The following is a 25,548-nucleotide window of genomic DNA, read 5'->3' as shown; positions in this document are numbered from 1 at the left end:
CACTTCTCTAGGCAGGCGATACCGAGAATGTACACGGACGTCAGAAAAAGACTCACCAGTGTCCTAAAAAATGCAGTTGTACCCAATGTCCACTTAACCACGGACATGTGGACAAGTGGAGCAGGGCAGGGTCAGGACTATATGACTGTGACAGCCCACTGGGTAGATGTATGGACTCCCGCCGCAAGAACAGCAGCGGCGGCACCAGTAGCAGCATCTCGCAAACGCCAACTCTTTCCTAGGCAGGCTACGCTTTGTATCACCGCTTTCCAGAATACGCACACAGCTGAAAACCTCTTACGGCAACTGAGGAAGATCATCGCGGAATGGCTTACCCCAATTGGACTCTCCTGTGGATTTGTGGCATCGGACAACGCCAGCAATATTGTGTGTGCATTAAATATGGGCAAATTCCAGCACGTCCCATGTTTTGCACATACCTTGAATTTGGTGGTGCAGAATTTTTTAAAAAACGACAGGGGCGTGCAAGAGATGCTGTCGGTGGCCAGAAGAATTGCGGGACACTTTCGGCGTACAGGCACCACGTACAGAAGACTGGTGCACCACCAAAAACTACTGAACCTGCCCTGCCATCATCTGAAGCAAGAAGTGGTAACGAGGTGGAATTCAACCCTCTATATGCTTCAGAGGTTGGAGGAGCAGCAAAAGGCCATTCAAGCCTATACAATTGAGCACGATATAGTAGGTGGAATGCACCTGTCTCAAGCGCAGTGGAGAATGATTTCAACGTTGTGCAAGGTTCTGATGCCCTTTGAACTTGCCACACGTGAAGTCAGTTCAGACACTGCCAGCCTGAGTCAGGTCATTCCCCTCATCAGGCTTTTGCAGAAGAAGCTGGAGACATTGAAGGAGGAGCTAACACGGAGCGATTCCGCTAGGCATGTGGGACTTGTGGATGGAGCCCTTAATTCGCTTAACAAGGATTCACGGGTGGTCAATCTGTTGAAATCAGAGCACTACATTTTGGCCACCGTGCTCGATCCTAGATTTAAAGCCTACCTTGGATCTCTCTTTCCGGCAGACACAAGTCTGCTGGGGTTGAAAGACCTGCTGGTGACAAAATTGTCAAGTCAAGCGGAACGCGACCTGTCAACATCTCCTCCTTCACATTCTCCCGCAACTGGGGGTGCGAGGAAAAGGCTCAGAATTCCGAGCCCACCCGCTGGCGGTGATGCAGGGCAGTCTGGAGCGACTGCTGATGCTGACATCTGGTCCGGACTGAAGGACCTGACAACGATTACGGACATGTCGTCTACTGTCACTGCATATGATTCTCTCAACATTGATAGAATGGTGGAGGATTATATGAGTGACCGCATCCAAGTAGGCACGTCACACAGTCCGTACTTATACTGGCAGGAAAAAGAGGCAATTTGGAGGCCCTTGCACAAACTGGCTTTATTCTACCTAAGTTGCCCTCCCACAAGTGTGTACTCCGAAAGAGTGTTTAGTGCCGCCGCTCACCTTGTCAGCAATCGGCGTACGAGGTTACATCCAGAAAATGTGGAGAAGATGATGTTCATTAAAATGAATTATAATCAATTCCTCCGCGGAGACATTGACCAGCAGCAATTGCCTCCACAAAGTACACAGGGAGCTGAGATGGTGGATTCCAGTGGGGACGAATTGATAATCTGTGAGGAGGGGGATGTACACGGTGATATATCGGAGGGTGATGATGAGGTGGACATCTTGCCTCTGTAGAGCCAGTTTGTGCAAGGAGAGATTAATTGCTTCTTTTTTGGGGGGGGTCCAAACCAACCCGTCATATCAGTCACAGTCGTGTGGCAGACCCTGTCACTGAAATGATGGGTTGGTTAAAGTGTGCATGTCCTGTTTTGTTTATACAACATAAGGGTGGGTGGGAGGGCCCAAGGACAATTCCATCTTGCACCTCTTTTTTCTTTTCTTTTTCTTTGCGTCATGTGCTGTTTGGGGAGGGTTTTTTGGAAGGGACATCCTGCGTGACACTGCAGTGCCACTCCTAGATGGGCCCGGTGTTTGTGTCGGCCACTAGGGTCGCTTATCTTACTCACACAGCTACCTCATTGCGCCTCTTTTTTTCTTTGCGTCATGTGCTGTTTGGGGAGGGTTTTTTGGAAGGGACATCCTGCGTGACACTGCAGTGACACTCCTAGATGGGCCCGGTGTTTGTGTCGGCCACTAGGGTCGCTTATCTTACTCACACAGCTACCTCATTGCGCCTCTTTTTTTCTTTGCGTCATGTGCTGTTTGGGGAGGGTTTTTTGGAAGGGACATCCTGCGTGACACTGCAGTGCCACTCCTAGATGGGCCCGGTGTTTGTGTCGGCCACTAGGGTCGCTAATCTTACTCACACAGCTACCTCATTGCGCCTCTTTTTTTCTTTGCGTCATGTGCTGTTTGGGGAGGGTTTTTTGGAAGGGACATCCTGCGTGACACTGCAGTGCCACTCCTAGATGGGCCCGGTGTTTGTGTCGGCCACTAGGGTCGCTTATCTTACTCACACAGCGACCTCGGTGCAAATTTTAGGACTAAAAATAATATTGTGAGGTGTGAGGTATTCAGAATAGACTGAAAATGAGTGGAAATTATGGTTTTTGAGGTTAATAATACTTTGGGATCAAAATGACCGCCAAATTCTATGATTTAAGCTGTTTTTTAGGTTTTTTGGAAAAAAACACCCGAATCCAAAACACACCCGAATCAGACAAAAAAAATTCGGTGAGGTTTTGCCAAAACGCGGTCGAACCCAAAACACGGCCGCGGAACCGAACCCAAAACCAAAACACAAAACCCGAAAAATTTCCGGCGCTCATCTCTAGTTTGCATGGCTGCTAAAAGTAGCTAGCGAGCAATCAACTCGGAATGAGGGCCAATGTTGGGGATTTATATTTATATATATTTTATCTCCTCTATGCTGAATAGATTGTAAATCAGTCTCATGAGAGCGCTTAGTTATCAGTACAACAAAATGATCCATTGGTGCAGCATGATTTGGGACTATGTGAAGCTGGTATAACCATAGAGAATAGTTTGGGTAGTGTCTGGTATGGAAGGAGTGTATTACAGTACATTCATTCATAATAGCCTAGGGTAGCACAACCTCTAAATACGTGCTCGCCAGTGCAACTGCTCTATTTATACATTTAACATAGTTTTGCGTTAAAGAGAATTTTTATATGGGTTACATCTGCACTTGTTAATTTTCACATCGTCTAATAGTTAATTCATCCTTTTTAAAATGCAAGTGACAAAGCTACGTACAGTATCTGGAGTTCAAAGGGATCTACAAAACTAGGTTGGAGCTCTGGTAGATGGAGAAGATCAAAGGAACTGTCATCCCTCGCACATCCGCTGCTGTCACTGCATATAGCGCTAGGCTACAGCTCTGCAGAAGAATGTCAGCTCTGGAGCTCATTTGTAGAATCATGGCCGTTTATCTAGCACACAAAACAGCCTTTATCTTTATATCAAAACTAAAACTTTACTTTATTCCCAATCAGCATTAGTTATCATCTGGCGCACACGTCACCAACAAGGAGACTGTGTCTGGGTCTGTATCCCCCAGATGTTTTAGGTATCATTTAGCAATAAGAATACCTATTATTTTGATGAGTATATTTTTCAGGCACTGTGAATATATAAGCTAAATACTGTAAAACAATGATATAACGCCAAATTCGATCTTTAATAGTAAAATGCACTGTCTATAAAATACCTAAGTCTGTTCCTCTCTCTAGCGATGACCGATGAAGTCCTAGAAGAAGATGACCTGGATAAAGATGGATTTTTGTCCTACGTTGAATATATGCATTCTCAAAAGCGAACGGCAAGCCCGACCACCATTCTGGACAAGACAGCGAAGGACAAAACAGGAAAGAAGAGCAGCTGAATGTGAAATAAATGACAAATAAGCTGTTTTGCATTGTGTTCTCATTGCAGCACTTATAAAACATCAGCTTTATCCTCCTACATCACTGATGTTTCTCACAATCTTATCATCTGTTGGCTAACATACATCAATATGGTCCACTCAGAGGGTAATATGGATCATTCGCCCATATGCATCTTTGCGATCTGTAAAAATGTGTAGCCCAGAGGTTCCCAAACGTGGTCATCAAGGCACCCTAATGATCCAGGATTTTAGTATATCCATGCTTGGCCACAGGTGACTTAATTAGTACCTCAGTCAATTTGATTGAAAAATCTCTGCTGAGCCATGGATATACTTAAAACCTGACCCATTAGCGTGCCTTGCGGAACGCGTTTGGGAACCATTGGTGTAGCACAATATAGTTTATACAGCTGCAGAACTGGAAGCTTTTGGTTCTACATGATGACACATTACTTATATAACAAGTTTAGTGTACAAATATAATGTTACATTGGAGCATATACCACATACATGTGTTACTGTCCCTATGGAACTTGATGCTGTGATCTAATGTTCTGGATTGTTACCGGTTGATCTAAAATACTATTTCCCAACCTCTGTTCTCAAAGCCACGTCATATATACCTGGTTGTAAGGATATACCTGTCATGCTCTAAACCAGAATTTCCCAAACTCCGTCAGTACAGGCAAGGTTTTAAGGATTTCTATGTTTAAGCAGGGGTGACTTAATTAGTACCTTAGCCAATTTGATTTAACCATCTGGACTCAATCATGTATATCCTTAAAACTTGGACTGTAAAGCAGAGTTTGGGAAACAGTCTTCAGGGACCCTTACAGTGCATGTTTACAGATCTCCTCAGTATCACAACTGAAATAATTAGATCCACCAGTTGATGTATTAAAATGTGTCAGTCAGTAATGACTACACCAACTATCCGATCTATACAACATTTACTGTTATACCTCTTTCACAAGCACAAAAGTCCTGAGTTTTTGAACTCGAATACACATCAACCCAGGATATTTATATGTGTAACTGCAAACTACCCGGGACTAAGGGGCCCTACTCACTGGCCGACCCGCCGCCGAGCTGCCCGACGGCGGATACGGCCGACGAGCGACCCGGCGGCGGGGGGGGCAGTGACGGGGGGAGTGAAGTTTCTTCACTCCCCCCGTCACGCGGCTGCATTGAAGTGCAGGCAAATATGGACGAGATCGTCCATATTGGCCTGCATGCACAGCCGACGGGAGACCAGCGATGAACGAGCGCGGGGCCGCGCATCGTTCATCGCTGGAGTCTCCACACTGAAAGATATGAACGAGTTCTCGTTCATTTATGAACGAGATCGTTCATATCTTTCAAAAAATCGGCCAGTGTGTAGGGCCTATAAGTCCCAGTTCCCCGACCCTGCCCTTTACCATTGTCGGGGCTGAGACCCAGGAATTTCCTGGTTGCTAGACCTGGCAAATTCCTGGGTCCAATGTCTGAAAGGGGTACCAGAGGTCCCTGAGGACTGAGTTGTGAAATGATTCTCTAAGAAACAAACATTGTAGTGCTGGTTATATCAAAACAACCTACTGCTATCAGACTTTTTTTTTTTTAATAAACAACAGATTTTGTGAATTGTTAACAGAATTTTTGTAGGACAGGGGTTCTGAATCTCAACCCTAAAAGTTTTCCTAACAAGTCATGTTTTGAGGATTCCTGTCTGTGGAAGCAGTTGGGATAATTATTACTAACTCACCTGTGCATGATGAAAAAGACATCCACAAATCATGACGTGTTGCTGGTACTTGAGGACTGGAGTTAAGAACCTCTATTCTACGATAACCTTCTAGCAGTCTGTCATCCCTATACAAAACCTCTTTGTGGGGTACACGTGTGTGTCTGCCACTTCAAGGCACTGGTGTTTGCGTAGTCCAACTCATCACCGGGTAGGAGCACCTGATGTCCGATGATGAGGTCAGAGGAAGGAGGGGGATTTTGTTCTGTGAAAGCGCATACTGAGAAAAGGCCTAGCTGCACATTATAGTACGTGATTATGGTTGTCATGGTAGTCACATAATAGTAATCAGTACATTATTAATTGTAATCTGAAAAGAAAAAATAAATATCAATAACCCAATGTGATTTATGTACAAAGTAAGAATGCAGTTAACATTACATAATCTGATTCTATTCATAAGCACAAATTGGAAAGTAAGAAAATTCTTCCAACTTATTATTACGTTTGACATTTTTTTTATTTAACCATATCTACATTTTTTTTTAATAGTAGATGGAGAAACAGCTGAGATGAAGGAACCTTCATGTAGAGATGCGTTTCACACAATTTCCCCACGCGGCTACTCGCATCACTACTTTGTCCCTTCACTACTGATCTCTCATACCCCTTTTACAACGAGTTTTCCAGCCAGGTCAAAGCTTGGTGTAAAAGGTCGAAGGTTGAAAAATAACCCAAGTCAAATGACCAGGGCATCCGCCCCTGGTAGCTACCAGGTTTGGACCCAGGTAACGATAAAGTGTAAGCAGCTCGACCCAGGTTATCCGACCCGGGTTATGCTTAAAAGCTGCTGACTGGCTGTGTATGCAGAGGTCTGCCTCAAGGGAGGGTCTGTGAGTAACATGATTGGCATTTCCGGGTTCAGTGTAAATGGGGCTGCCCCAGAATAACCCGGGGCCAATGTGCAATATAAACAGGGTCTGACCAAGTTTGGAACTGTGTCCAGAAACCTGAGTCGAACCTGGGTTTTTGGTGTAAAAGTGGTATCGGTCGCTTTTACTGCCCTCCTCACAACATGATTTCCAATCATGCAACCCTGCTCCAGCTAATATAATTACACCACTGGACAGGTCACTGCCCCCATTTGATCTCCACTGAGCTAATGATTCTGCTGATCTGGCTGCAGGTTGTTCTGTCACCTCTTAAACTGATGATATAGAGGTTATGCAAAAGATAAAGCTTGTATACAAGAATGTGCTCAAACACATAGGGGTATATGCAATTAGCGGCGAATCGCGGCAATTTTTCGCCTGTTTTTTAATTCGACACAATTCGACCATTGAATTCTGGCAAGTGGGTGCCGAAATTCACCATATTCAATAAAAAACGGATTAGACAGTCCCGCTGTCGAAAAACGGCCGATTTGACGGATTTTGATCCGATTTTTTAAAAATGGGAAAAAACCCGAAAAAAAATTGTGTGGGGTCCCCCCTCCAAAGCATAACCAGCCTCGGGCTCTTCGAGCCGGTCCTGGTTCTAAAAATCCGGGGGGAAAAATGACAGGGGATCCCCCGTATTTTTAAAACCAGCACCGGGCTCTGCGCCTGGTGCTGGTGCAAAAAATACGGGGGACAAAAAGAGTAGGGGTCCCCCGTATTTTTTACACCAGCATCGGGCTCCACTAGCTGGACAGATAATGCCACAGCCGGGGGTCACTTTTATACAGCGCCCTGCGGCCGTGGCATTAAATATCCAACTAGTCACCCCTGGCCGGGGTACCCTGGAGGAGTGGGGACCCCTTCAATCAAGGGGTCCCTCCCCCAGCCACCCAAGGGCCAGGGGTGAAGCCCGAGGCTGTCTCCCCCCATCCAAGGGCTGCGGATGGGGGGCTGATAGCCTTGAGAAAATGTAAAGAATATTGTTTTTTTCCAGTAGTACTACAAGCCCCAGCAAGCCTCCCCCGCAAGCTGGTACTTGGAGAACCACAAGTACCAGCATACGGGAGAAAAACGGGCCCGCTGGTACCTGTAGTTCTACTGGAAAAAAAATACCCAAATAAAAACAGGAGACACACACCGTGAAAGTAAAACTTTATTTCACACCTGCCGACACACACATACGTACCTATGTTGACCCGCCGACTGCCACGCCCCCCTCGTCACTGAAGAATCCTGGGTACCTGTGAAGAAAATTATACTCACCTGATCCAGGGTCCAGATTATAATCCACGTGCTTGGCAAAAAAAAAAAACCGAACACCCGGACCAGGCGGACTGAAAGGGGTCCCATGTTTACACATGGGACCCCTTTCCCCGAATGCCGGGACCCCACGTGACTGCTGTCACAGAAGGTCCCTTCTGCCAATCAGGAAGCGCTACTTCGTGGCACTCAGCTGATTGGCTGTATGCGCGTCTTCTGGCAGACAGCGCATCGCACAGCTCCCTCCATTAGTTTCAATGGTGGGAACTTTGCCGTCAGCGGTGGGGTTACCCGCGGTCAGCCGCTGACCGCGGGTGACCTCACCGCTGACCGCAAAGTTCCCACCATTGAATATAATGGAGAGGCTTTGCGATGCGCTGTCTGACAGCTCAGACGCGCATAGCCAATCAGCAGAGTGCCAGGACGTTGCGCTTGCTGATTGGCTGAAGAGACCTTTCTGTGACAGCAGTAACGGGGGGTCTCTGCATTCGGGGAAAGGGGTCCCATGTGTAAACATGGGACCCCGTTTGGTCCGGGTGTTCGTTTTTTTTTTTTGCCAAGTACGAGGATTATAATCTGGACACTGGATCAGGTGAGTATAATTTTATTCACAGGTACACGTGGATTCTACTTGGACAAGTGGACCGAACGTCGTGTCAACATAGGTAAGTATGTGTGTGTGTGTCGACATGTATGTAATAAAGTTTTACTTTCAAGGTGTGCGTGTCCTGTTTTTATTTGGGTATTTTTTTTCCAGTAGAACTATAGGTACCAACGGGCCCGTTTTTCTCCCGCATGCTGGTACTTGTGGTTCTCCAAGTACCAGCTTGCGGGGGAGGCTTGCTGGAACTTGTAGTACTACTGGAAAAAACAATATTCTTTACATTTTCTCAAGGCTATCAGCCCCCCATCCGCAGCCCTTGGATGGGGGGGGGGACAGCCTCGGGCTTCACCCCTGGCCCTTGGGTGGCTGGGGGGGGACCCCTTGATTGAAGGGGTCCCCACTCCTCCAGGGTACCCCGGCCAGGGGTGACTAGTTGGATATTTAATGCCACGGCCGCAGGGCGCTGTATAAAAGTGACCCCCGGCTGTGGCATTATCTGTCCAGCTAGTGGAGCCCGATGCTGGTGTAAAAAATACGGGGGACCCCTACTCTTTTTGTCCCCCATATTTTTTGCACCAGCACCAGGCGCAGAGCCCGGTGCTGGTTTTAAAAATACGGGGGATCCCCTGTCCGTTTCCCCCCCGGATTTTTAGAACCAGGACCGGCTCGAAGAGCCCGAGGCTGGTTATGCTTAGGAGGGGGGACCCCATGCAATTTTTTTTCGGGTTTTTACCACTCCATTTAAAATAAAAATAAAAAAATAAAAAATGATATTTTTAAAAATATATAAATAATACTTGTGCCTCCAAAAAAGACAAACCAAGTACCTAATCCCTTCTAATATAAATAGATATGCTATTACCAATAAAAAAAACACCAAAAAAAAACATGTTTTAAATTTTTTTTTTATTAGATTCCGCCACCAAAGTGTGGCGGATTGAAAATGACGAATTTACTGTCTAAAAGCACTGTTGTCGAATTTCCAAACTTCAATTGAATATGCTTTTGGCAAATTGCCGCATTTGTACCATTGCAGAAATGTCGAATTTCACAAAAGTCGAATTTCAAAAAGTCGAATTTGGAAAGTCCGTTTTTTTGACGAAAAGTACTGAATTGCATTGTCGAAAAAAAAATTTGGCGAAAAAGTCCAGTTTTTGGACAATTTCGGGAATTCGACCGCAATTGCATATACCCGATAAGCTCCAATAATACATAAAAAACAGAATTATGATTTTTTTTTTTTTTTTGTATTTCTTTAATAGAAGTGATAATGCAAACATGACTATACAGGCCTCTCTATTATGGATGGAAAATACTATATTGTGTATAATATGTTTACTGATGTACTAGCCCAGGAAACCTATAAGTCCCCATTGTTCAATGGGGGTAATTCCAAGTTGATCGCAGCAGGAACTTTTTTAGCAGTTGGGCAAAACCATGTGCACTGCAGGGGAGGCAGATATAACATGTGCAGAGAGAGTTAGATTTGGGTGTGGTGAGTTCAATCTGCAATCTAAATTGCAGTGTAAAAATAAAGCAGCCAGTATTTACCCTGCACAGAAACAAAATAACCCACCCAAATCTAACTCTCTCTGCAAATGTTATATCTGCCCCCCCTGCAGTGCACATGGTTTTGCCCAACTGCTAAAATTTTTCCTGCTGCAAACAACTTGGAATTACCCCCAATATCTCCTGAAGGTCATTCTCTTGAATGAATGGTCAACTTTAACAACTAGTGATATTCTTGTTACCACTGGTTGCTAATCTTAAATGATGCTCCGACCAATCAGCTCCTATCTGTTATTTGTCAAACACATGACAGTTAGGAGCCGATTGGTTGGAGAACCATTTAAGATTAATAACAAGTGACAACAAGAATATCAATCATTAAATCTGCCCCTAACTTTGTTGCTGCTGCTTGCAGGCGAAAAAGTAATTCTGTCTTCTGAATAGACACATTGATTCAGGGATCCGGTCACCATCCTGGCGATCGCGATCCGAGTGCCAATGTCGGAATCCTGATTCTGGTTAGAAGACCGGCACCAGAATGCCGACAAAGACCAAAATGCTGGTGCTGGCTCAGGCTGCGGGAGGTGTTCGGTTTAACCTGCGGCAGGCGGTTAGGCCGGGGGGGGGGGGGGTGGCTTAGACATCACAGAGTAGGGTTATGAGGGGGGGGGGGGGGTTGTTGGTTAGTAAGGTGGCGGGATCCTTTGTATCAGCATGCCGCTGTCTGTATTCTGACCGCCGACATCCCAAGTTCCGGGATCTTGGTACCAACGCTAAATTCATTACTGGTGCAAAATAACATATAGTTATAGTTGCTCTCACTAGATGTGACAAGATGTGTGATTGGACTGGCAGCACATTGCCAACAGTTTTACTCTGGAGCCCTTCCTCTACAGGATTAGAAAACCACTAGCAGTCCATGGACTAACAATTCAGACCACCGCTCTTCCCACTTTCATGAAAAATGTATATGAGTCACAGTCTTTCCAACTTTAAGACAGTCTAACTGCAGCGAGAATGAGGTCAACAACCGTAAACATCTGATTTACTGTAGTCCAGATAGGGGCAGAGGTGATAAAGCTAGCTACACACTGTCTGATTTTTTTGATCGGGACAATGTTTTGGTAAATTGAAAGCCCCACCATCTGTGCTACACTTTATGCAATTTTGTATTAGGAGCTGCCGATTTTCTGCCACACCATACTAATTCTGCATGTGTCCGCCCACAAGGAGGATAACATAGTGACAGGAAAACTTAGGAAATATGGGAAGATTATTGAGCATGCGCACACACACTGCTCTATGGCCCTCATTGCGAGTTGTTCGCTCGCTAGCTGCTTTTAGCAGCATTGCACACACTAAGCCGCCGCCCTCTGGGAGTGTATCTTAGCTTAGCAGAATTGCGAATAGAAATTTCTTAGCAGTTTCTGAGTAGCTCGAGACTTACTCCTACACTGCGATCAGTTCAGTCAGTTTCGTTCCTGGTTTGACGTCACAAACACGCCCTGCGTTCGCCCAGACACTCCCCCGTTTCTTCAGACACTCCTGCGTTTTTCCCAGAAACGCCAGCGTTTTTTCGCACACTCCTAGAAAACGGCCAGTTTCCACCCACTTCCTGTCAATCACACTACGATCACCAGACCGATGAAAAATCCTTGTTATACCGTGAGTAAAATACCTAACTTTTGTGTTAAATAACTAAGCGCATGCGCAGTATAGCGAAAATTGCCAACTAGCGAACAACTCGGAATGACCCCCCATATCGGGAAATTGAGGCCAAGATTTTCAGACTTGACCGACCAATCAGATAAGCAAAGGAATGCGATTCTGGATGTTTTTTTAACCGTTTTATCAGTGATGCCTATACACTATCAGTAAATGAGGCCAATCACCCGATTAACGTACTGGCAACTCAGACCAATAATCGTATAATTTGTAACCAGCTTAAGCCTTGAGGAGAGATATACAGTGGCGAGATAAAGGACCAGCAAAACAGCTTCTGTCATTTTTCAAACACAGCCTATAACATGGCAGTTAGGAGCTCATTGGTTGGTAGTTTATGTCTCTTCACTTTATTACTTTCTAAGTCTTAGTACATCTGCCCTATAATCATTTACCTTATTACTCTAGTCACTTTCAGTATTTTAAGCCAAGCTATGTCTGGTATGTAAAAATAGGACACTCCAGCTTTCTCCTGGTTCAGTACAGATATTACACCATGGGAAAGATTGGCCAAACTTACTAGAGGGACAAGAGGAGGTGTTGCCCCATTTTAGCTGTAATTTCTCTATTGCATTCTAGAAAATGATAGCTAGAATCTGTTTGATAGGGGCAACATCTTCACTTGTCTGTTTTAGAAGCTTTTGTAAATCTACCTCCTACAGCATGGGTCTTGAACCTATGCCCTCCAGCTGCTGTGAAACTACACATCCCAGCATGCTCTGCCCCAGTTTTCCTATTAAACTATGCTAAAACTGAGGCAGGGCATGCTGGGATATGTAGTTCCACAGCAGCTGGAGGGCCGCAGGTTGAAGACCTATGTCCTAGAGTCTCCTTAGTAGGTTTGATAAATCTCCCCTGTAAATGAAATCCTTACTTAAGGGGATATTCAATTACCTCAACAGAAAGTTGGGTATAATGTATCTAATTAGCCCCGATAAGCCGGCAGGCGAAGCAAAATCCATGATAACAGCCCCGTTTTCATCCGAAAATGGGGTCATTTCACCCGAATACACACAGGTTTCACTGAACCTGTGTGTTTACTGGGTTAAATGCACTTGTTACTGGCCGAGCTAATCAAATAGCCCGACCGCAGCACCCGAAGAAACATCGGGGGAAATTGAATATCCCCCTTAGGCTTTTATACGTTTCAGACACTGAAGAAATATTGCATTTTGATAGACATGAGACCTCTAATCCCATCATCGGGACAAAGCTTGGTTAAAACCTTTCTGACATCTTAGGCAAGAATCAGGAGAGGGAGGGTGCCCTACACTTCACCTTTATTACTGGGCTTCTGCCCAATGTTAGCCTAGTCATCCCAAAAATGGTTACAAATACAGTTTGTGCCTTTAGGGTCAGATTCAATTAGCAGCTGGTTTGTAGTAGTGCCCGTGGCTATTCAATTTCAGTCCGCAGGCTTGGTATTGCCCTCTGCTTGGCATCAACCTTTTATTATGGCATTTCTGAGTATCTAAATTCTCCCAATACAAGTGTATGTAGGTCTACCATGGTCGCATTACGTACATGGGTGGTCATTCAGAGTTGTTCGCTCGTTGACGTTTTTCGCAACGGAGCGATTAGGTGGAAAATGTGCATGGTACGCAGCGCGCATGCGTTCAGTAATTTAACACAAAACTTTGGAGATTTGCACAAGCTCGAGCAATGTTTTTTCATCGTTTGAGTGATCGTAGTGTGATTGATAGGAAGTGGGTGTTTCTGGGAGGTAACTGGCCATTTTCAGGGAGTGTGCTAAAAAAACGCAGGCGTGTTAGGGAAAAACGCAGGAGTGGCTGGAGATACGGGGGAGTGGCTGGCCAAACGCAGGGCGTGTGTGTGACGTCAAACCAGGAACGAAACTGACTGAACTGATCGCAGTGGCAGAATAAGTGTCGAGCTACTCAGAAACTGCTAAGAAATTTCTATTCGCAATTTTGCAAATCTTTCGTTCGCAATTCTGCTAAGCTAATATACACTCCCAGAGGGCGGCAGCTTAGCGTGTGCAATGCTGCTAAAAGCAGCTAGCGAGCGAACAACTCTGAAAGACCACCATGGCCTACACTTTGAAACCCTTCCCTCCCATGACCCTCATCTCTAAATATATGTAATGTGTGACTCAATCTTCATATGGACAGAGGTGTCATTTTTTTGTAAACACGAGTGGACAAATGCATATGTCCAACTCAACACCAGTCTACAAATGAGCTGTTTAATGTAAATACTGTATACCTTTCTGTTCTAATATAGCACTACTTATCACCTATGACAGCACATCCTACTACTTGTTGTGTTGTTCAGTAAATCTACTTTAATTTGACAGGATAACCAAGTGTGCTCCGCAATATTAGAAACACAATCAGAAAGATACATTACAGTATTATATAACTGTATAGTATCCGGGTCAATGGTTTCAATAGGTTTCTTCTAAAATATATAGCCATCATTTCACAGAAATCAAAATGACTCATTTCCCGTGTGTAACTTCTTACGCAGTTTAATAATCCAGTTCAACCTCTGCCTGCAGGTACTCCTGCATCAGCTTGTACATAACCGTCAGGCACAAATGCAAAGCTGTTTTTATATGAATGAGTAGTAGTTCAGAACTGAAGACAACGAAGACTGGGGCAGCAGGGGTGTGCAATGTGTGCAAATGGAAAAATAATGTTTTCTCTTAAAGACAACTATAGTTAACTCTTTGGCTGCCAATGCATTGCTCAGGCAGCTCAGCAATGAGTATAGGCATCGTTCTCATAAGCATAGGTTTTTATACAAACTATAGAGTGGATATACAGAAAGGAGCTGATCCAGCTACTGCGTTCTATATTACCACCTGTGAACAATCACTGTGCAGCAGAGGGGAAAATGTAAAATCCAAGTGACTTAGCATTGTGATGAGGGCACGATCTTGTTCAGGCCTGGCCAACCTATGGCTCTCCAGCTGTTGTGAAACTACAAGTCCCAGCATGCCCTGCTACAGTTTTTCTATTAGGAAATGGTAAAGCTGTGTCTAGGCATGCTAGGATGTGTAGTTTCACAACAGCTAGAGAGCCACAGGTTGGCCAGGCCTGGTCTAGTCTAACTATAACATGATTTGAATATATATTTGACATGTTTGAATATAGAGCTGGCCAACATGTATCTGCAGCATAAAGTACGAGCCATTCATAGGAATTTGGGGTTTTGTATGTATTACAGCGCAACTTGTTTTTCATCTGTAATTTCTATCCCCAGGCAAATCAGCACCTATGTATAATTTATAAATTTCCAAGACATTGTGATTGTGTGTGTGTCTTATTTTTACACTCAATGAGCCTGATTCGGAGGATTGGGTTTGCGTACAACTCTGTTGGCGGGAGAACTGCAGATGCACAGGACCCATTCTGCTCTGATCGAGGGAGGATTGCGCATGCGCAGCTCCCGTTGTGCTCATTTGCAGTACGGATACTGCATGCAGTGCATCCTGACAGGCAGGAGCCATTCGTGCATCTTCTGACGCAGATTTACTGGCATCGTCTACAGATCTGAGACTGCCATCTGAGAAACCTGAGAAAGCTACAGACGCAGCTGCAGATCACAGAAGCTGGTGGGAGGCCTATTTACACAAGACGCCTCCTGCAGCATTCCCATCATTTGCGACAACCTCCATAGCTAGAACTGTTTTGTGTCCACCTCTGAACCAGGCCCAGTAGGTGCAAAAACTTGCCTGTGGTGATAAAATATCAATTCACTAGAAATTTGTGGTTAGTCCCTTACTGGATTATTGGGAGAGAACTAACCAAATAAACAAAATACTCCTAGTGTATTTTTTTACAAAATACCATATTTATATGCTATTGAGTGCCTTTACTTTATTTTCATAATAGTTCCACCAAAACTGGAAAAGCGTGTGTGCAGTAGTAGAATTCTACTGTTCTGGCCTACTAGGAGTTGGACATGGTGATCAGTAGCATTTGAGCCAATGCCAAGAGAGGATTAAGTGGTTTGATGTTTCTATAAATCATATTTGCAGTCTTTTCCAGAATGTCCAAAGACTTCTGATCTCCCAGACTCCTGAGAAAGCCTAGAAGAAACAATAACTTGCGCCCTAGCTGCGGCTTGGAATACGTCTAAGTAGAATACCACTTCTTTCTATACACAACAAAAATACTGATGGACGATCTCCAAGCGCTGCTATATAGAACTGGAATCCTTATGTCTGAGCGTCCTCAAAAAGAGCAGAACACAGCAATATTCATAAGGGAATCTTCAAACTATATCATTCACTTGCTGAATCACCAACAACTGACCTTTATTAGCAACCCTATGTTCCCATAAAGGTTTCTTTAAAACTCCTTCACCCCTTCATTTCTTCGGGATACTATGAAATCACAATCTACGATATACAGCTCATTAAAACCGGGCTTACCTTAATGTTAAGCCCTATGTGCATCAAAAGGTATCTTTAATGGTTCCTCCTTCACAGGAGCCTTCTGTTGCTCTGGTATTTATATATCCAGCCTTCCAATAACTTCTCAAAAATAATCCATAAGTCTCTTTTTATAAAGAAAGTGTGAGTGGAAGTGGCCTTGCCTTTCTTTAAAATTGGGAACCTCTATGTTTTGTATGAATTTTTTATACAATTTTTATAAATATTGACTGTGAAAATAAAAAAGAGAGAACGTTCTTTATAAAAAGACTTATGGATTCTTTTTGAGAAGTTATTGGAAGGCTGGATATATAAATACCAGAGCAACAGAAGGCTCCTGTGAAGGAGGAACCATTAAAGATACCTTTTGATGCACATAGGGCTTAACATTAAGGTAAGCCCGGTTTTAATGAGCTGTATATCGTAGATTGTGATTTCATAGTATCCCGAAGAAATGAAGGGGTGAAGGAGTTTTAAAGAAACCTTTATGGGAACATAGGGTTACTAATAAAGGTCAGTTGTTGGTAATTCAGCAAGTGAATGATATAGTTTGAAGATTCCCTTATGAATATTGCTGTGTTCTGCTCTTTTTGAGGACGCTCAGACATAAGGATTCCAGTTCTATATAGCAGCGCTTGGAGATCGTCCATCAGTATTTTTTTCCTGAGAAAGCCTAGCTAATCTCACAGAGGAAGCATTCATTTTCTGACTGTCGGGATCCTGGCTGTCAGGATACAGACGCCGGGATCCCTGTACTCTACAAACACTGCATCAAAAAAAATCTGATAGTCACCAATCGCTGTTAATGAGAGCCGTAGCCAGTGGTGCAAGTAGGAATATTTTCTTAGCGGAAAAAATAAGAATTTACTTACCGATAATTCTATTTCTCGTAGTCCGTAGTGGATGCTGGGAACTCCGTAAGGACCATGGGGAATAGCGGCTCCGCAGGAGACTGGGCACAAAAGTAAAGCTTTAGGACTACCTGGTGTGCACTGGCTCCTCCCCCCATGACCCTCCTCCAAGCCTCAGTTAGGATACTGTGCCCGGACGAGCGTACACAATAAGGAAGGATTTTGAATCCCGGGTAAGACTCATACCAGCCACACCAATCACACCGTATAACTTGTGATCTAAACCCAGTTAACAGTGTGATAACAGAGGAGCCTCTAGAAAAGATGGCTCACTACAACAATAACCCGATTTAGTTAACAATAACTATGTACAAGTATTGCAGACAATCCGCACTTGGGATGGGCGCCCAGCATCCACTACGGACTACGAGAAATAGAATTATCGGTAAGTAAATTCTTATTTTCTCTGACGTCCTAGTGGATGCTGGGAACTCCGTAAGGACCATGGGGATTATACCAAAGCTCCCAAACGGGCGGGAGAGTGCGGATGACTCTGCAGCACCGAATGAGAGAACTCCAGGTCCTCCTCAGCCAGGGTATCAAATTTGTAGAATTTAGCAAAACGTGTTTGCCCCTGACCAAGTAGCTGCTCGGCAAAGTTGTAAAGCCGAGACCCCTCGGGCAGCCGCCCAAGATGAGCCCACTTTCCGTGTGGAATGGGCTTTTACAGATTTTGGCTGTGGCAGGCCTGCCACAGAATGTGCAAGCTGAATTGTACTACAAATCCAACGAGCAATAGTCTGCTTAGAAGCAGGAGCACCCAGCTTGTTGGGTGCATACAGGATAAACAGCGAGTCAGATTTTCTGACTCCAGCCGTCCTGGAAACATATATTTTCAGGGCCCTGACAACGTCTAGCAACTTGGAGTCCTCCAAGTCCCTAGTAGCCGCAGGCACCACAATAGGTTGGTTCATGTGAAACGCTGAAACCACCTTAGGGAGAAACCGAGGACGAGTCCTCAATTCCGCCCTGTCCGTATGGAAAATCAGATAAGGGCTTTTACAGAATAAAGCCGCCAATTCTGACACGCGCCTGGCCCAGGCCAGGGCCAACATCTTTAAGTGGTTCAAACCAATGTGACTTTTGGAACCCAAAAACTACATTGAGATCCCAAGGTGCCACTGGAGGCACAAAAGGAGGCTGTATATGCAGTACCCCTTTTACAAACGTCTGCACTTCAGGGACTGAAGCTAGTTCTTTCTGGAAGAAAATTGACAGGGCCGAAATTTTAACCTTAATGGACCCCAATTTCAGGCCCATAGACACTCCTGTTTGCAGGAAATGTAGGAATCGACCCAGTTGAAATTCCTCCGTCGGGCCTTACTGGCCTCGCACCACGCAACATATTTTCGCCAAATGCGGTGATAATGTTTTGCGGTTACATCCTTCCTGGCTTTGATCAGGATAGGGATGACTTCATCCGGAATGCCTTTTTTCTTCAGGATCCGGCGTTCAACCGCCATGCCGTCAAACGCAGCCGCGGTAAGTCTTGGAACAGACAGGGTCCTTGCTGGAGCAGGTCCCTTCTTAGAGGTAGAGGCCACGGATCCTCCGTGAGCCTCTCTTGAAGTTCCGGGTACCAAGTCCTTCTTGGCCAATCCGGAGCCACGAATATAGTGCTTACTCCTCTCCATCTTATAATTCTCAGTACCTTGGGTATGAGAGGCAGAGGAGGGAAAACATACACTGACTGGTACACCCACGGTGTTACCAGAGCGTCTACAGCTATTGCCTGAGGGTCCCTTGACCTGGCGCAATACCTGTCGAGTTTTTTGTTGAGGCGGGACGCCATCATGTCCACCTTTGGTTTTACCCAATGGTTTATAATCATGTGGAAGACTTCTGGGTGAAGTCCCCATTCTCCCAGGTGGAGGTCGTGTCTGCTGAGGAAGTCTGCTTCCCAGTTGTCCACTCCCGGAATGAATACTGCTGACAGTGCTATCACATGATTTTCCGCCCAGCGAAGAATCCTTGCAGCTTCTGCCATTGACTGCTTCTTGTGCCACCCTGTCTGTTTACGTGGGTGACTGCCGTGATGTTGTCCGACTGGATCAACCCGGCTGACCTTGAAGCAGAGGTCTTGCTAAGCTTAGAGCATTGTAAATGGCTCTTAGCACCAGGATATTTATGTGAAGTGATGTCTCCAGGCTTGACCATAAGCCCTGGAAATTTCTTCCCTGTGTGACTGCTCCCCAGCCTCGCAGGCTGGCATCCGTGGTCACCAGGACCCAGTCCTGAATGCCGAATCTGCGGCCCTCTAGAAGATGAGCACTCTGCAACCACCACAGGAGGGACACCCTTGTCCTTGGTGACCGGGTTATCCGCTGATGCATCTGAAGATGCAACCCCGACCATTTGTCCAGCAGGTCCCACTGGAAAGTTCTTGCGTGGAATCTGCCGAATGGGCTTGCTTCGTAGGAAGCCACCATTTTTCCCAGAACCCTTGTGCATTGATGCACTGAGACTTGGCTCGGTTTTAGGAGGTTCCTGACTAGCTCGGATAACTCCCTGGCTTTCTCCTCCGGGAGAAACACCTTTTTCTGGACTGTGTCCAGAATCATCCCTAGGAACAGAAAACGAGTCGTCGGAACCAGCTGCGATTTTGGAATATTGAGAATCCAACCGTGCTGTCGCAACACTACCTGAGATAGTGCTACACCGACCTCCAACTGTTCCCTGGATCTTACCCTTATCAGGAGATCGTCCAAGTAAGGGATAACTAAAACTCCCTTCCTTCGAAGGAGTATCATCATTTCGGCCATTACCTTGGTAAAGACCCGGGGTGCCGTGGACCATCCAACGGCAGCGTCTGAAACTGATAGTGACAGTTCTGTACCACAAACCTGAGGTACCCTTGGTGAGAAGGGTAAATTGGGACATGAAGGTAAGCATCCTTGATGTCCAGAGACACCATGTAGTCCCCTTCTCTTGAATTTGAACCTCTGTATGTAAGTGTTCAAAGATTTTAGATTTAAAATCGGTCTCACCGAGCCGTCCGGCTTCGGTACCACAACAGTGTGGAATAATACCCCTTTCCCTGTTGCAGGAGGGGTACCTTGATTATCACCTGCTGGGAATACAGCTTGTGAATGGCTTCCAAAACTGCCTCCCTGTCTGCTTGTAAAGCCCCAGCGTCATGCTGAGGGCTTGGCAGAGGCGGGAGAGGGCTTCTGTTCCTGGGAACTGGCTGATTTCTGCTGCCTTTTTCCTCTCCCTCTGTCACGGGGCAGAAATGAGGAACCTTTTGCCCACTTGCCCTTATGGGAACGAAAGGACTGCGCCTGATAATACGGCGTCTTCTTATGTTGAGAGGCGACCTGGGGTAAAAACGTGGATTTCCCAGCTGTTGCCGTGGCCACCAGGTCTGAAAGACCGACCCCAAATAACTCCTCCCCTTTATAAGGCAATACTTCCAAATGCCCTTTGGAATCCGCATCACCTGACCACTGTCGTGTCCATAACCCTCTTCTGGCAGAAATGGACAGCGCACTTACTCTTGATGCCAGTCGACAAATATCCCGCTGTGCATCACACATATATAGAAATGCATCTTTTAAATGCTCTATAGGCAATAATATACTGTCCCTATCTAGGGTATCAATATTTTCAGTCAGGGAATCCGACCACGCCAACCCAGCACTGCACATCCAGGCTGAGGCGATTGCTGGTCGCAGTATAACACCAGTATGTTGTGTAAATACATTTTAGGATACCCTCCTGCTTTCTATCAGCAGGATCCTTAAGGGCGGCCATCTCAGGAGAGGGTAGAGCCCCTGTTTTGACAAGCGTGTGAGCGCTTTATCCACCCTAGGGGGTGTTTCCCAACGCACCCTAACCTCTGGCGGGAAAGGATATAATGCCAATAACTGTTTAGAAATTATCAATTTTTTTATCGGGGGAAACCCACGCTTCATCACGCACCTCATTTAATTTCTCAGATTCAGGAAAACTACAGGTAGTTTTTCCTCACCGAACATAATACCCCTATTGGTGGTACTCGTATTATCAGAAATGTGTAAAACATTTTTCATTGCCTCAATCATGTAACGTGTGGCCCTACTGGAAGTAATATTTGTCTCTTCACCGTCGACACTGGAGTCAGTATCCGTGTCGGCGTCTGTATTTGCCATCTGAGGTAACGGGCGCTTTAGAGCCCCTGACGGCCTATGAGACGTCTGGACAGGCACAAGCTGAGTAGCCGGTTGTCTCATGTCAATCACTGTCTTTTGTAAAGAGTTGACACTGTCATGTAATTCCTTCCAACAGTTCATCCACTCAGGTGTCGACCTCCTAGGGGGTGACATCCCTATTACAGGCAATTTGCTCCGCCTCCACATCATTTTCCTCCTCATACATGTCGACACAAACGTACCGACACACAGCACACACACAGGGAATGCTCTGATAGAGGACAGGACCCCACTAGCCCTTTGGGGAGACAGAGGGAGAGTTTGCCAGCACACACCAGAGCGCTATATATATACAGGGATAACCTTATATAAGTGTTTTTCCCCTTATAGCTGCTGTATTGTTTATACTGCGCCTAATTAGTGCCCCCCTCTCTTTTTTAACCCTTTCTGTAGTGTAGTGACTGCAGGGGAGAGCCAGGGAGCTTCCCTCCAACGGAGCTGTGAGGGAAAATGGCGCCAGTGTGCTGAGGAGATAGGCTCCGCCCCTTTCTCGGCGGCCTTTTCTCCCGTTTTTCAGTGTAATCTGGCAGGGGTTAAAATTCATCCATATAGCCCTGGGGGCTATATGTGATGTATTTTCGCCAGCCAAGGTGTTTTTATTGCTGCTCAGGGCGCCCCCCCCTAGCGCCCTGCACCCTCAGTGACCGAAGTGTGAAGTGTGCTGAGGAGCAATGGCGCACAGCTGCAGTGCTGTGCGCTACCTTGGTGAAGACAGGATGTCTTCTGCCGCCGATTTTCCGGACCTCTTCTTGCTTCTGGCTCTGTAAGGGGGCCGGCGGCGCGGCTCTGGGACCGGACTCCATGGCTGGGCCTGTGTTCGATCCCTCTGGAGCTAATGGTGTCCAGTAGCCTAAGAAGCCCAATCCACTCTGCACGCAGGTGAGTTCGCTTCTTCTCCCCTTAGTCCCTCGATGCAGTGAGCCTGTTGCCAGCAGGTCTCACTGAAAATAAAAAACCTAAAACTAAACTTTTCACTAAGCAGCTCAGGAGAGCCCCTAGTGTGCACCCTTCTCGTTCGGGCACAAAAATCTAACTGAGGCTTGGAGGAGGGTCATGGGGGGAGGAGCCAGTGCACACCAGGTAGTCCTAAAGCTTTACTTTTGTGCCCAGTCTCCTGCAGAGCCGCTATTCCCCATGGTCCTTACGGAGTTCCCAGCATCCACTAGGACGTCAGAGAAATGGGTGTGATCATGTGTTGTTTGGGGGCATGGCCACATGCCACTAGGGGGAGTGGCTACATGACACTAGCGGCGTGGCCTCATGCCACAGCCCCTTTTCTTTGCACTCTGGAGGCAAGGTTAGAAATATATAATGATACCCTCAATATAACAGAAATATATTGTAGAGTCCACATTACAATAGAAATATATAGTATTGCCCTCATAATAATAGAAATATATAGTAGCGTCTACATTATATTAGAAATTAATTACCCCACAAAGTGAAGCCAGAGACATGCCCAGCCTGTGAAGAACAAAAGCCGCTCAGTGCCGATGCATCACACGAGCCAAGTGAAGGGAAACAGCTGCACTGTTGCACCCAGCAAGGGACGCCACGGGAAAGTGCACCCAGGCTCCTCTCTTCACGCCAGCCACGGCCGCCAGAGGAGGAAGCGTTATGTGACGTCATAACATCACCGTCGCTCTCCCAGTAACCCTGACAAAGTGGGAGGCTCAGTCATGCTGTCAAGCACCATGGTCTTGTTCGCTCGGTGACGCATTATATTTGTGGTAATGGCTGTCATGGGTGCAAAATGTGTGGCGGGTGGTACTGCGTACCTGCTGTCAAATTCTTAAGGGTACTCCATACCCGCATATTTGCACCACTGGCTGTGGCTAATGTCTTGTAATACAGTGGGGATTATAGTAGCAGTCATTTATTTCAGTAGGAAACTTTGAAAGCTGTCTACAGCAGAACCATCATCAGACTGATAAAAATGTTATCCTTATTGTAAATTCCATAAACTTATATCTCCCAGACACCCTGGTTTTAAAGAAATGGTAGCCTATCCTACTGGAAGAACGTCAGATACCCACAATATCGGAAACATACAGGGACCCCCGAGACGGTAGGCTAACCTACCAGATTACAGATGTACCTCCCAAATCTCCATCTCACACTGACTAGCCATTAACGTATCAGGAAACAGACAGAAGAATGAGGATGCATAAATTAAGTGAGTCAGCAAAAGCTTGCGAGTCAGTTTTCTTTTATGATTTTATTTGATTTTTAGTAATTTATTAAAAAGGACCAAAATACTTTTGTTGACGTGTCAGGTTTTTGATAGTTAAAGAATTGCAGGACTATTTATCAAGCCCTATAAATCCTTTTTTTTTTGCTATTCTTTACTCATTCTACCAAGTGACTGGGCCCCCAAGATTGCCTGTGACACCTTATTATTGCCGGAGTTGCCATAACTTTTACGGTAAAATATAAATAAGTCCTGCTGAGGGTGAAACCCTCGGACCCTGCACAATCTCCCTGAAGTGATCGCTCTTAAACAGGCAAGTACACTAGAAATGCAGCATTTTCATTGTATGTACATCACATAAAACTATGAATCTTTTTTTAAATGTTTAACCAACTCCTGCCTGGACAACTTTGCAATTACAAGGATGGGAGCTGGCGTTTTACTTTTCTTGGAAACTACATGCAAATTCTAAACATCGCAGCAGTAACAAGACACTGAGAAACAGTCATGAGACAATGGCACTATGAGTTTGTGTGCATGGCCTCTCTTGTTAGCAATATCTCTGTCACATTGCAGGCCATAGTTAATGCTTCACAAATATCCCTTTGAAATGTATGCAGTACAGTATAAAGGATGCAACGGGAACCTTATAAATAATAAACAAAATAAAAACAACAAATCATGGCAATTTACTGGTGAATACTTTGGCACAAACAGGTCAAACATATTCACATTTGTCAGTCCTTCCATAAAACGCAGCTATTCAGACATATGAATACTAAGAGTCATGTAAATTTCCACTTCCAATCGATTTGAATCCGCAGAAAATTTATTCAGATGTCAACATTCTCAGCCAGACTTGGGAGTTAGAAAACGTATCAGTTTTTCACATGGATTTCAGAAGAACAGGGACAATGTCCCTCCTGAACATCAAGTACTCCATGTGGAACTAATGTCTTAAGAAAGTGACACAGAGCAATTCTCCCCCTGGTACGTTGCTGAGGTTACAAGCGTCCCAAGGCACAAAAAGCTGTGGAAGGGAACAAGTTTGGAGCTTTCCTCTTCCCAGCTCTAAGATTCTGAGGGCAAACATGTTTGGATTCCCAAATATTACTGATGACTTGTGTTCTCCAGATCTTTGAAATGCAGAACTTTATGTCTTGGTGGTGAGTAGGCCTTTCTCAAACAGCATATTGGCCAAAGTAAGCTGTACAATGACATACAAAACGTGAAAGGTCAGAGATTGCCCAAAACAGACTAACATTTTAGAAACATTTCATTTATGCTCTTTTTGAACTTAAGAAGTAAATATTCACAGTGTGATATTTTAGTGCTGCGTGCGCCACTTGGCAATTCAAATTTGGCAAATACAAAATTGGTGCAAGCCTATTTACTACTGTATCAGATATGATAAAAAAATAATGTTATTTTATTCAAAATTCAACATTTCTTAGCAATGAATGATCATCCTAATGCGACTAATTTAAGGAGTAGGTAACTCCACTAACAAGATAAATGATGGGTTGGAATGAACTGTCAAAGTCGAAAAATATTGTGATTCACAATGCCTTGTACTAACCCCAATGCACATGCCCGCTGCTCGTGCACCCAGTCTGCCGTGCGTGCACATGTCCGCAATTTGCGTAAAATCGCTCTGGCGATAACGCGCGTGATATGCGTATTTACGGTAGAGTTTGTGAGCTTGTAGCGGGCGACTCGTTTATATCATATTTAACCTAGATAGTGTGTTTTATAGATAGTATTCCCCTTAACAATGTCAGCAAGTATGTTTAGTGTAAATGGTTCATGGACATGGGGATTCCTCTTTGCATGATATGAAGGGTCAGACAAAGGTTGAACGGTGGTGTTTAGTATCCAGCTGTAGAGTATTTTATTAGTAACATTCCGGTGTTGGTTAGGAAGAGATTGTTCGCTCCTGCGTATAGTTATGTATAAAGGTAGTTCATAGACATTTACTGTATTTGCGGTTCATTATCCATGCGGCGGGAATCCTGAGGATACCTCCCACCTGAGCAGTTGGAAATAGACACAGCCCACCTGTTCGAATCCACCTATGACCTTTTGTTATAATGCAGAGACACATTCCTGTGTCCAATGAACAATGAGATTGTAGGGACCATTGTATTGTACAGTATGCTGTGTATATAAAGGCCACCATTGCGGGACCAGCACTCACTCT

General features: G+C 45.2%; 1 protein-coding gene across 1 annotated transcript in view; it reads right to left on the bottom strand.

Moving 5' to 3' along the window:
- Positions 1 to 23,356: 23,356 nt before the first annotated feature.
- The window catches only part of RIOX1 (ribosomal oxygenase 1), a 121,134-nt gene continuing 118,942 nt past the window's right edge, over positions 23,357 to 25,548 (bottom strand). The window contains exon 15 of the mRNA XM_063918032.1: positions 23,357 to 24,555. Within this exon, the coding sequence (XP_063774102.1) occupies positions 24,502 to 24,555 (54 nt within the window). The 3' untranslated portion in view covers positions 23,357 to 24,501. The remainder of the gene's footprint in view (positions 24,556 to 25,548) is intronic.

This window comes from Pseudophryne corroboree, chromosome 4 (assembly GCF_028390025.1).
Source record: "Pseudophryne corroboree isolate aPseCor3 chromosome 4, aPseCor3.hap2, whole genome shotgun sequence".
Classification (NCBI taxonomy): Eukaryota; Metazoa; Chordata; class Amphibia; order Anura; family Myobatrachidae; genus Pseudophryne; species Pseudophryne corroboree.
The sequence above is the reverse complement of the archived record's forward strand: the minus strand, read 5'-3'. Positions and strand labels throughout refer to the sequence as shown.